Consider the following 13,687-nt stretch of genomic DNA (forward strand, 5'->3'; position numbering starts at 1 on the left):
ATGCATTCTGAAAACTTAATACAAAAGTTCTACGATTAGTTTGACAACTAATTAACACAACAGATTCTTAATTAGGAGGCCTGTATATTGCTGTAATTGAAGTAGATGAGTTATACAGCAGGATAAAAAGGACCTAATTCACAGTGGTTTTTCTACCATATGGTTTCTCTCTAGAGCCATCCCATTCTTTTTCATGACATTTAGATATGTTGGTATGTTTAATCTCATTTATTTCTACTTCTAGAAGACAACTGTTACATTAGTACGAAGACTTTAGAGACAGAGAAAGCTACAGTTTCAAAAATTTCTACAGCATTAAAATTGTTACTACTGAAGGAACTCATAGATCTCTTTGTTCAGGTCCTTTTATTAAAGTAAAATGCAACATTATCTCCCCTGCTTTTCCCAAGTTGCAAGCGTGTAAGGTGAAGAATTTGCCCCCAAACCCTAATGCTCACAGGAAACCATCACTGAAGTCATAAAAATGTACGTTTGTTTAGTCACATAGCAGCTTACGCCACATATCCTTGTAACAGGTTTCCAAAATATCAAACTAGCTAAAAAATACAAGTTAATGAGAGAAAAATCAAAATCAGATCTGACTAAAAAAAAGAGACAACTAAGCAACTGCATTAACCAAGTAATGACAAGTCTCAATCTGAGGCAGTGCTTCCCCATCTTTTGCTATTAAATCCCCAAATCCAATTCATTGCAGGACTACCAGCTATCACCTTCTCTTCAGCATATTCACAGATTATTTTTCTTGCACCTGTTTGCTTTTTATCTCTCTCCACTCTTAAGACCATTCCCTGTTTCCTACCTCGCCCAGACTACGGTATGTCACTTGCAGCACTGCAACCTACTGATGGTTCCATGTGCCAGAAAGTGTTCTGACAGGCACAAAATGATGGTCTGCCAATACTTGTCTAGGTAACACCGTATATTAGTGCCCTAACAAAAGTTGTTGGATGAAAAAAAAGGAGGTAGAAGCGACTCAAGAAACCTCCTTTCATACTTTTGTAACAAAAGCAAAGTTGAATCCGGAGTTCAGCAGCCACTGAGCAGCTATTGTTCTCTGCTTATTTTACCTCCATCTCATCCTATTTCCCCTCCCATCTTCCAGTTTATCCACCTCAATTCCAGGGGATCCAGCCTTTGAGTACGAAAAACCATGAAAACTGCAGAAGTAGTCATATTTACTCTAAGAACACCTTCAGGGTCATACTACTGGCATTTAAAAAAGCCAGGTTAAGACAACCAACCTTCATTTGTCCCTTCCTGTATGGATGTTCTGTACGTCAAAATACCTGAAAACTGCACTGATACAGTAGAACTTATTTTAACTTGCATTACGAATAAACTGCACATGCTGTTTTACAGACAATATATATTTGCAAACTTGCTCATGCAAAATTAGTGTGCACAACAGGGATATTTGTTTTCTAATCCCCACACTTAAAAATGCCATTTGTCTGCTCTTTTTGAACTCTGCCCAAACCCTCTCTTCAGTATAATAAATCTTACACAGAATTCATCTGCCAGCCAAACCAATTTATGAAGCTGAAACAAAAAAAGAATAAAAAGTTGTACAAAAATATGGTGCACCTGGACACTTGATTCCCACCTCCCCCCTTTTTGTGTTTACAAGTAGAAAGTGAATAAAAGAAAAAAAATCATGGTCACAAAATTTTAACATTTTAATCCTAAACATTACAGGGCAAATGGATGTTGGAACCTATTTCCATATACCATGCGTCAACTTTTTAATTCCCAAATGTAGCCAAATCCACTAAACCAAGTGGTTAACAAACTCTGGATTATGGAAATACATTTCTGGAATAAATGCTAGAAAAGCAACAATGGGAAAAGCCAACTGTCTCCATAAATCCATAAAGGTAAATAAAGTGGAACAATGTGAAGATTAGATATTTTTTCTGTTTCTTACTCATAACCTGTCAATTCAGTGCATCGTATGGTTCAACATAATGGTCCCCATTTTGGACGAACATCTAACTAGTGTCCATTGATTCCAAGTTAGTGGATGATGAATCTTTTTGGATACTTTCAAAGATGGCTGCCAGCTCAGGGTTAGAGCTTATCTGTGACTGAAATTCACTCATTAGTGGACTCTTCTCTGCTTCTGGAATGGTTAGAAGCGCTGCTACTGCCCTCATAGCAGATCTTTTCAGTTCATCTTGCTTTTCAAACTCCTGTTTCACTGAGTTTGCCTTTACCTAGGGAAAAAAAATGAAAATATGTTTGAAACTTTTGCTTAACCCTCCCCTCTACACTTACCTTAAAAAGAAAATGTATCTTACAAAGACCTATCTCCTTTCATACTACCACTTTGTACAGCTTTCAAAATGGCCTAAGCTCTTAAAAACCGAACAACAAAACAAGTAAAGAAACCTCTCTAAACATGTACTTTTTATCAGATGTTTTACTAGCAGTTTGCAACTAAGACTGAAACTTGAATACAGTTCAAGAAAGCAGAAAAAGGTTGTAAGCTGCCAAGTCAATTACCAAATCAAAAAAATTACAGCAGCCAACCTCTAGCTAGTAAGGTCAGTAAACAACATTAAAATGATATCATCACAATACTTCCAGTTTCCAGAGCACAGAAATTTTTAAAAAGTTGACCTTGATTAGAATAACTGCTTAACCTTCTATTATAATTCTGAAAGACATTTCAAGGATACAAACAAAAATTATTATTAAAAGCAGTAAAATTTCTGGATGTGAAATATAACAGATTACAGTAATGGAAAAGCAAGGCAAATCAGGCATTAAATGACTGTCAGAGCATGCAGGTGGATCAAGACAAGAGCAGGAATGGGAGACTAACTGTGTCAAGACCCAAGAATCCTGTAATATAAATGAAGAAGGGAGAAACAAAACAAAAACATCCAACACAAATAGAACCACTTTACACTGCGCCTCCATCCTTTGTCACCCAAATGTTTGTCTGCAACAACGTAATCGTTAGAAGTTAGAAAAACTCAGTATTCCAGTTTCACTATTTATAATGAAATGAGACTTAGAAGTTGCCCAAGAGGTAGCTAGATTTTTAAGGAGCAAAACAAATGGCATCAAGGAAATGAAGGATTTTTAAAAAGAAGCTAACAAATCTACTGTTCCATTTGTAATTTCAAGGAATTTAATACATATGTAAGGGCCCACATATTTATATTGCCCTATTGCAGCTTATGAACTATCACTCAGGAAATGCTACCGCAACACACCTAGATTCTCAGAAATATTCTTCATACACAAGTCCATTTATACTTCTGTAAGACAACACAAAATAATTAGCTTAAATAAATTTTAAATTTAAAACAATACCTTAGTTGTACACGTAGCACGCAAAGGTTCAACAAGCCTATCCAACCTCTGCAGCACTGCAGTTGGACAAAGGGTAGACAATCTCACCAACATTAAAAAGGTTAGCATCTAGGTGAGAGAAAACCAATCCAACAGTCAGTTATGCTCAGCACATATACGGAGAGATTTCCTATGATGCTGTGTAACCTTTCTACCAGCAACATTTTAATGAAAATAGCAAATATAGTGAAGTACTTAAGCATATGAAGCAATATTTTTACCATTTCAGTCTATTCACTATTTAAAATGTTTTGAGTAAGTCTGCTTATGCAGAGAAAAAAGACGGCTAACCTTAATATCATAGTGATCCTTCAGGCCATCTTCAACATGGTTTAAGAATTCAAATATATCTAGTCTATCCAAACAGCTATCCAAAAGAGTATACATGCACTCGAAAGCTGCTTTCCTTATGTCCAACCCATCATCAACTGTATGCTTAAATGGTCCCATTTCCACCTGTCAGAGAATATAAAACAAAGTTAGGAAGTAATATATTTAGAAAAACAAAGAATCTACTTACATTTAGCACTGGTTTTTAGTTAACATACCTCTCTGATTAATTCCTTTCTGACTTTTGTTTCATTGTAAAGATGAGGAAGCACAGTATCTAAGAGGTCCCTTATTAATGATGGTTTATTGTGTGCAGCTGAGTTAAATGTCACTAGGGCTACTCTCCTGACATTGAGATCCGGGTCCTCCAATGTTTTCAGAAAATCACCTGCAATCATGCGAAGAAATAAGTCAACCTATGAGGTTCTTGTTATTTGCTAGTTTAAAAATATCTTTGCCTAGTTTTAACCTTTCAAAAGGACGTATTTAGTGCAGGACTTATTTCGATGTAACACAGACCAACACCTGCTATTTTATCATGATTACAGAAATAAATCTGTTTAATTAGAATCATATCAAAAGTATTATATAAGTGAGATATATAGCATTTCAGATAATGAATCAGAAATTTAAAAACCACCACCAAAATAGATGGCTATCACAATGATATTTCAAGGTTTTTTAGATGTACAGTATATAAATTAATGAAAAATCATATTTAACAAAATCTTTCCTTTTCTCCATTAAAGTCTCTCAGAATATTCATTAGAAACCCAGTTTAAATTCTGCAGTTCAAGAATTGGAGAACACCTCTTAAGCAAACTATCAATATATTGATTTTTAAGCCCCAAATTGGCATATACTGAGAATTCCTAAATTACTAGAAGGTAAGCTCACTCAGTATGTATTAATGTAGCAACACCTCTATCATCCCATCCCACCCCACTGCACTCTCTGCGTATTTTCTATTTACAAAGTCTATAGATCTATAACACAGCCTTGTTAAAATAAATGCCTGCAGGAATAGATCATAGTTTTCCCCAATGTTCGTGAAGTTTTACTAGCAACTTCCAAGAGGAGTAAAATTTTTAAAAGGAGAAGAATAAGAGGGTGTAAACATCAAAGTGACTTCTACACAGAAAAAAAAAAAACCAACAAACCTAAACCTGGGTAACAAAACTAAAGATGGCTGAGCATTTTTAGGCACTGAATACCAATAGTTTTTTGACTGGATAATCAATAAGTATTCCCAGAAATCACAGAGGCAAGGCAGCCTTCAGTGGGATGGACAGCAGGGGGGAAAAATCCCACAAGAACAGTCAATTCTTTAACATATTACTAAAAAATGTTAAGCTTAGTGATGAAAATAACACATATGAACTGACACCACTTCCCCATAACTAAAAACCTTGCCCTCTACAAAACATATGTTTTCAAAGATTAATCTTTTTCCCCATTCGTTTTAGCAGTGTGCACCATTTTTACAAATCTTTAAACCTGTAATCAAAGCCACTATAAAACATTCACCATAGCATATTAAACAAATCCGTGATACTTAGTCACATAAATGAAAAAAAGATCAAAAAACCCACAACATTGTAAACCTCTTCACCATACTGATGTTATACTGATGTTTTACTGATGTAAAAATATACGTGCTTCCGATAACTTTCAGATCACAAAGCATTACAGAATCCTAATGAACTAAATTTACAATTTGCCGCCTGGTAAGGCTCAGAATTCACACGTGCATACGTGTTTTAAATCACTGAATGTCAAATATTTCTAAGACCACCCCTCTGGGTAAAGACAGTACCCTACTATATCAATGTGATATAATTTGGCAAAAGCATGGGAAAGGAAACCAGCTTTTTGGGTACTGTCTTCTAAAAGACCCAGCTTTTACACAGCTTCACTACATACCATTTGTATCACACAACTTTTACTGCTCAGAATTCAATCAAGCTATAATTAATAGAACTAGTTGGCTAGCATGGAAACATTTATAAAATGTTCTGACAGTTACAATTGGCAGCTAATTCTGGGCCCTGCAAAATAATTTTTTTCTGAAAACACAAAACAATTTTAAGTGCAATTCTATTGCTTGAAAATGTAGAAGCTGTCACTAAAGAACTTACCTATGCAATTCTTCAAGAGTGGGTCTATGGGTTGTGGGTGATCAGAAATAGTGAACTTGACAGCAGTAACTACTGAACTTCGAGCATATGAAGACCCTAATAAAGAATAAAAGTGTAAACATATAACATTAAAACAGTACAACTACAGAATTTAAATCACGTTCAATTCCATTCTTTTTAGATTTCTACTACTCTTAAGAACATTAAAGAAGTGGTGTAGCTTATTACTAGCAAGGCATTATGTTCTCTCCTCAGATGTTCTTTTGTTCCATTTTAAACAGGGGAAAAGAGACCATAACATTTGTAATAAATATTTAACATGATCTGCTACAGAAAATTCAAGAAATGAGCCTATTCGGACAGATTTTTTTCATTCACCACATAGGCCTAAAACCACTCTCCTCTTTAAAGCCAAAGCACATGAAGAAAATGTCAATATTCTTGATATGAAACCGAGTAATGAATTATGCACAACGATCCTTCCTAATCCTTAAAGAATTCAGAATTCTTATCTGAAAACTAGCAATACTGTAATATACACCAAACGTCAACATGTTGCAACTGGTTTGTCAAGTAGTACTGTCCGGTTGTCACTGATGCTCCCTCCCCTTTAAGCTTATAACTCCTAGTTAAACACAGCATCATTAATTGAAATACCACAGTCTGAAAGCAGACCATAAAATTAATTCATGTTATGTATGACTAACTTCTTTAGTAAAAATGGAAACATCTAAGCCTCACATTGTTGGGGCAGAAGGAAAGCTAAACTTCAGGAGTATCATAAAATTTAAGGAACTAATTTGCAAAACTAGACCAATTCGTTAATAGATAGCATAAGGCCATTTGCTACAATATGTACATGAGTTACTACTACTCACCTGATGCCAAGTACCCCTTGAGTCGTGGAAGCAGAGTCTCTGGGTCTATTAACGTAAGCTTGCCCAAGCATTCAGCAACAACATTCCTCGTACCCTCTTCTGCACATTCGCAGTGTTTCAGAAGTAAGGCCCAGATGTTCTCAACATACGGTTTGAGACCAATCACTGAGGCAGAGCTAATTATTTCTTTCAAGGAATGAAGAAGAAGGTATTGCCTTTTAGGTTGGCTGGTTATTTCTTGTAAGACAAATGGCAGATACTCAGGAAGATTGCCAACACTAATACTGCCTAATGCATAAGATGCCGCCGATTTGACCTCTTCACTAGGAGAAGAGAATGCTTCTAGTATTACAGACTTCAGCTCAATTTGTCCACTTAAGTCAATGTGATGCCCAACTTCCCCAAGAGAAAGCAAAGCCAAAAGCCGAATAGAATCCGTGGACCTTGAGTTCTTGACATCTTGAATGAACTGACCTACAACAGCTGGTCCTTCCTTAGGGCAGGCTCGAGTAAGGGCAGCAACACATTTGGCAATGGAATAGTAAGACTGCTTGTGAGTAAGCGCTGTGCTCTGTGAGTACACTGGACCCGTTAACATGCGCAGTAAATCCATATAGCCTAAATTATTTGTACCAGTCACAACCAAAGCTTGGAAAAATTCTAGCATGGCACTAAGTGCTCCACCCTGAAGTAGAGGCGATCTCACCAGCCCAATAAGTTCATTGAGAATGGACCCGCTAATCTTTGACAGGGAAGAAGGATATACTTTAGCCAGCGTTGTCAGAAAACTGATGGCCATCTGTGATACATGCATATCACTTTCACTAATCAGAGGTGGAAGCTCATCCAGGACAGCATCAATCATGGCAGCTGTCAAGCTGTCACTGTAATTCTTAATTAAAATATCTAGAGCAGAAAGAGTGCCCAGTTTCAAAGCTCTCTGGTTCTTTCTCAAAAAAGAGGCAAGAATAGGAACTCCTTCCCCAAGGATTGGTCTCAAATCTATCTTCAAAGGAGAACCAGCAATCAATGTCATAGCTTTCACTGTAGTTAACCGAGTGATCTCATTCTTCAGTCTCTCTAGGAAGATCTGAAGTGTACTAGGCAGATCTGTGCCTAGACTGTCACCAAGGCTACAAATTATTTGACCCATGCAAGATATTGCCCTTTCCTTCACCTCCTGATCAATGTCAGCAGCCTTTAATCTCTTGATTGTACAAGTAAACAAATCTTTGATGTAAGGAGTAGCATCAAAGGAAGAAGGCTGGTCTAAAGGACGAATGACTTTCACAAGTTGTTGGGTAACCAAAAGCGCCTCTGATGTTATCTTGTAAAATGGGTCTCCAACACAAGCTACAACTGGAGGTACCAATGCTTGAACATGAGGATGAAAGACCTGGGGAGAATGATTGCAGAGGATCACATACAAACAGGACAAAGCATCTATCTTCAGATTAGAAGAACTTGATTTGTCATTCAGTGAAAAAATTATCCCTGGAAGAAAAAGAAAAAAAATCTATTTTTAGGTTAGGCGTTTATATTCTGTTAGACCACTTCAGAATTTCTGAAGGAAAGCAACTGTACTCAATTTATGTTTTCCCACTCTCAGCCTTTTTTGAATGCTTCCAAGCCCCCTTCTCTATTTTATTCAATCAATTAATTTTCAAGCTTCCTCTGCACAGAGGACATGGGCCATTTGACGGTTTGTGATGTATTTCCTTAATTACAATGGGATTCTGAACCTTTACCTTTTCCAAACTTACTTTTCCTTGTTACTTCAAAATTTAACATTTTAGGCCCCAAAAATGAAAATATGGACAGTATTTCATTCTGTTGAAATGAAAAAGGCGGCAATTTTATCTTGCAATTAAGAAGAAAACTAACTTTCTTTTTTTAGATACAGAAAAAAAAATCTTAATCTTGGAGCCAACCCCAGTTTTCAAGATTAATGGAACTATGTCACTCAAATATTTATATGGATCCACACAGTAGCTAATTATTTTGCCAATTGCTTTAAATAGAAGCAACACTTCAAAGCTTTTGCAAAAAGCACAGCCAAGACTTAAAGATTTCAAAATTTCACATCCAATTTACTAACAAATCTAAGTTAATAATACGTTTCTCATACCTGGTACAAGTACGGGAACGTGTTGTGTTAGGGCTCCAGGTAATACATTTACTAGCTCAGTCAGCATGTTAAAGCAACATTGACGAGTCTTCACACTTTTCTCCTTCATCTGTTTGTGCAAGGCTTTAACTATGTTGGGGACCTGTAACAGATGTGCTCTGATTAATTGATTCAATAGCTGACATTTCTTTCATCTTTGATCACTGGGGGGATATAAAGAAAGACATATGGTCTACCCCTCTATTTCTGATTTCTCTACAGAACTAGAAGTTATAAACACTGAGAAATGAAGACTCAAAAGAATTGCTATAAAAAAAGTAATTTAACTTTAAAAGGTGAGATGGAACAAAGCAAAACTAGATTTGCATTAATAAAACTGTATAGAGCAACAAGTGAAAAGTCACCCAAATAATTCACTTAGAAAAACTTGCTATCCTTTACACTCTGCAAATAAAATACGTTGTAGCAAATCAAGTTTTATCTTGATCATTAGAGCTTACATCTGCATTGCAAAATGCACAAAAATAACTATTTTGCCTCGGTAATTCGTCTAAACTCATAGGGCATGCAAATTTTACAGGTGACAGTAAACAAGTCGGATAAGCACATTTGCATGAGTTGCTAATTTTAGTTTCCAAGGCTGCTACACTATTCCGAGCGAGTTTACCTGGCTTGCTCTCTATGTTAGTACTACAGTAATAAACTGTAAATCTGTGTATGAACAAAGTATGATAAGGCATATTTCAGTAACTATCCTTATGAACAGTGCACAACTTCAGTGTGTCTTCTCAAAGATAACTAAAAAAATCTTGACAAATAACCTGAGACTGAAGCATTGTCAAAGGTGTCTCTCCTTGTTCCATTGCATCAGGATCACAAAGCCAACTTTGCACAGGTCGAGTTTGTTTTAAAAGAGAAAGGTATGCATGAAAAACATCTGCTTTAACATTTTCTTCACGTTCTTTGAATCTGGCTATCAAAGCAGGAGATACAGTTTTGTAGAATTCTGGAAGCATTTCATGACGTGTGCTAACCACAGCATCCAGACATTTAGCAGCCGCACGCCTCACTTTCCAGCTCATGTCATCATCATCACTATATTCATCATCACTCCCTTGAAAAAATAAATTATTCATATGTTCAAGTCTAGACAATCAAAGCATCAAGTTTTATATTAAACAATTAATAAGAACACACTTGAGTTCTTTGTGTAAGGCACACCAAAGAAATAGGTTCAGAGACATGTTAAAAGCCATACATAAAAAGCCTTGTGAACTGCCTAAATCATAACATTAATTATTTTCTCTGCCAATTTTTTCATGCTAGTCTTACACATGTATTAATTTAAACTGCAAGCAGGACAAGGTGGTTCCCATTGCATTTACAGCCTGACTACTGATTTAAACTATATTCCTCTTTATTCATTACATCAGCGACAATGCAACAACACTTAATAGCTGATCAAGATTCAACGAATTATTCCGTTTGTTTCTTGCTAGGAATAAATCAAACCATACTCTGTCCCCCAAAATGACAACAAAAATATACAAACAATAAGCAATAAAAATTGCCCTTCTTAAGCAGTAAAGCAACAACTATGCAGCTCATTCATTCTCAAAGTAACAAGAATGTTATATGCTCTGGGTTCAGATTACTTGCGCGTCCAAGTTTTCATAAAGCTTACATATGGCAAGGTATTGCCACCATATTAACAAAATGCTATGCTTTTCAGTCTAAAACATTTTTTACCCTACAGAAAAATACTGAGTATTTTGCAATTTTCAATCTCTCTTAATTTTATGCATTAGATAACAATATAGTATTGTGGAAAGTAGTGGGAAGCCTTCCCCATGCTGAATATGTATTTTCAGTTCATTAACTGATGCTCTTCTCACTTTAGTTGTATGACCCTACATGCTTCTGCCTTTTTCCACCTTTCAAGTACCTTAAAATATTTTTCTTGTACTTCACATTCACCCTTGGAATTATATATCCCCAGCCACAATCTCCTATACTTTTACTCCAATAATTGAGTTCATAAGGTATGTTTAAAAGCAGTGAAAAAATTGAATACAAAAATATACAAGTCATTCAAATACTAGTACGGTGTAGAAATACCACCCATATCAATTTTCTCAGTTGAGTGCAGGTGCACAGCTCTTCCTCTCCCCCAAATCAGAAAGAGAATATACCTTGATCGTCATCATCACCACCATCAGCATCCATAGCATTTTCATCTTCATCTTCATCATCATAATTATAATTAGGATCATACGTAAGATATTTGAGACAAATGTTTATAATAGTAGATACATGAGGATAAACTTCTTTAGGACATCTGTTTGATACAAAAATACAATCAATGTCAAATTACTTTGAAGAATTAAAATATTTCTAGAAGACTTCGTGCCATATATTGTACATTTTGGTGACATTAACCAAACCAAGTCCCATCAATGCATTCATCCGAATTATAGAAATTCAGAAAGGAAGGTCAGAAAGAGCAATGCTACTATGGAACTGGATCTGCTAGACTGGAAGGTTGCTCAGAACCACGATATGCCTTTGGATATCAATTTTTTCATTGCCACTATTGGTCAAGTACTACTACAGTAAAACGTTTCTGAAGTACAGACATCACACACTGCTTAACAATTCAGTTACAAGATAGAGTAATAGGAACAGTTCCAGCTCAATGCTCGCAAAAATATTTTGTACCAAGGAGACTGTCTCTTGACAGGTTACAACCAAATGGCACACTATTAGAACCTGAGAAAGCCTGAAATAGGTACCCAAGAATAACTTACCTCCTAACAAAGGATTCAAAGGCTTGAATGCAATACTCTCGTAGTTCATCATCATCTACATTACAAAACTTTACAACCAAAGGAATTATTTTCTCGAGATATTCACCTGGTAAGAGAAAAAAATAGCAAAGTAATTACTCTCATCTAAAAACTTTTAAAGTTACAGATAATTTTTATATTTTTCTTACCTATTCTATGACCTGCTTGCCTACTGATAGCAGCAATACACTGTATATAGGTCCTAGTTGTTGACATGGAATCATTTTTAGACAGCTCTGTCAACAGATGTTCAATGAGGTCAACAAAAACCATATTGCCACAACTCATAACCAGGTGACCAAGAGCAATGATGGTTCTTTTCCTCACAGCAAGTCTGGGGCTAGTCAGCTGGGGGAGCAGACAGGTCAGAATTGAAGGATGGAAGTTAACAAGCAGTCCTCCTTGCCTTAAAACAGACAAAACACAAACTCAAACCAATTGAATCTAGATAATTTCATTCACACACTGTACAACAATTCCCTGAAGTATTCCCAAAACATCAAAGATTCCAATTAAGTCTTGAAATTTAAGCTTTCGGAACTTTTAAAAAAAGCAAGAAGTTTAAAATATACCCTCAAAGCAATAAACATTAAAATAAGCTTAAAACTATAGTTCTCAGAAGATGAAATAATAGGTTGATCGATCAATCAAGCAACTTATTTTCAATACATTCTTTTTTTTTCCCCTAAATGAAGTTGCACATATACTTAATACCTTACCATATTATTTCACATAAGAAAGTAATTTAAATTGAACATTTGGACGATTAAAGTTTAAGCTTTAAGGAGTATTATCAGCATTCACCAGCATTTTGGAAGAGGGATGTTTACCTGCTCAGCATATCAGCCATGATATCTAGCGCTTCCAGTTGAACAGACACATCTTCCTGCTTGGCTATAGCACTAGTGAGACGCCCTGTGATCTTTTTGCAAACATTAGCTGCTAATGCAGACCCTGAAAGTACAACAGACTATCAGTATCTTCATAATAAAAAAAAAAAAACAAAAACCACCAGAACCAGAGATCATGTTTATGACTATGGAAAGCAACCTGATCTCAACATAAAGAAGCTTTTCCCACCCAGCAAAACAAGCTTGAACAACAAGTTTGTTTGCTAATGTAACATATGCTCTGCATTAGAGCTGAAAAACTATCTATGTAGAAACATACTGAGGAGGGCAGCTTCTTAATTGTCCCATGAGGTATATACGGCAAAGGACACTGCTTTGGCAGGGCAAGCAATGGAAAGTGAAGGCCAAGAGAAGTCTAGAGCAATAAATTAAAGGACCATAGGTAAAAATAAAAGAATAAACTAAAAGGTGAGGGGAAGCACAGAAGTGGATAGAGCCACCTCTAAAGAAGAGCTGTGTAATGAAAAGGCAAAATAAAACAATTTTGCACAAGAAGCTACTTCAATACTAAGTACCTGAAATACTGCATTTGAGTAAGGGGAAAAATGCATACTCAAAGTATTCTAGAATTCAAGTAAAACTCTCTTTATTACAGCTCCATAGTTCCCCCCTCCCCCAACTGTCTAATGTTGTTCAGAGTAATTATGAAAAGAGAAGAAACTCATGACATGGTAACAGCTACCCAATGGCTAGCGCTCATCTTCATTTGCATGAAGGTTTTTTTGAAAAAAAATCACACTTTGGAAATTTCTACATGAAATTAATACCATTCCAACCTAAATTAAATCTAGTTTATATCAGTTTATGGCTTATTCTTAACTATATGATTAAAACTAAACATAATTGGACAGTCACATGCGTTACCATAGAGGCCAAGAGAAAAAGACAATGATCTATGTTTGAGTGGAGAACAAGAAATAACACCCAGGTTCCTTTTGTATTAGGAATACTAATTATATTGAAATATTTTCCTGTATTTTTGCTTGAGCTTTATCTCCACCCCAAAAATCTCCTTTTGTTTTGTATAGGCAAACAAAAGAATAAAAGCTTAAACTGATTTACTTAAAATTATTTA

The 13,687-nt window shown here is 35.7% G+C and overlaps 1 protein-coding gene across 1 annotated transcript in view; it reads right to left on the minus strand.

Annotated features, from left to right (window-relative positions):
- Positions 1–1,536: 1,536 nt before the first annotated feature.
- The window catches only part of CAND1 (cullin associated and neddylation dissociated 1), a 28,969-nt gene continuing 16,818 nt past the window's right edge, over positions 1,537–13,687 (minus strand). Inside the window, exons 5-16 of the mRNA XM_075080861.1 lie at positions 12,532–12,655; positions 11,851–12,107; positions 11,663–11,768; positions 11,048–11,193; positions 9,677–9,969; positions 8,856–8,997; positions 6,728–8,221; positions 5,850–5,945; positions 3,930–4,099; positions 3,673–3,837; positions 3,343–3,450; positions 1,537–2,234 (exon numbers count right to left, since the gene is read on the minus strand). Coding sequence (XP_074936962.1) covers positions 2,010–2,234; positions 3,343–3,450; positions 3,673–3,837; positions 3,930–4,099; positions 5,850–5,945; positions 6,728–8,221; positions 8,856–8,997; positions 9,677–9,969; positions 11,048–11,193; positions 11,663–11,768; positions 11,851–12,107; positions 12,532–12,655 — 3,326 coding nt within the window. The 3' untranslated portion in view covers positions 1,537–2,009. The remainder of the gene's footprint in view (positions 2,235–3,342; positions 3,451–3,672; positions 3,838–3,929; positions 4,100–5,849; positions 5,946–6,727; positions 8,222–8,855; positions 8,998–9,676; positions 9,970–11,047; positions 11,194–11,662; positions 11,769–11,850; positions 12,108–12,531; positions 12,656–13,687) is intronic.

Source organism: Phalacrocorax aristotelis, chromosome 1, assembly GCF_949628215.1.
Source record: "Phalacrocorax aristotelis chromosome 1, bGulAri2.1, whole genome shotgun sequence".
NCBI lineage: Eukaryota > Metazoa > Chordata > Aves > Suliformes > Phalacrocoracidae > Phalacrocorax > Phalacrocorax aristotelis.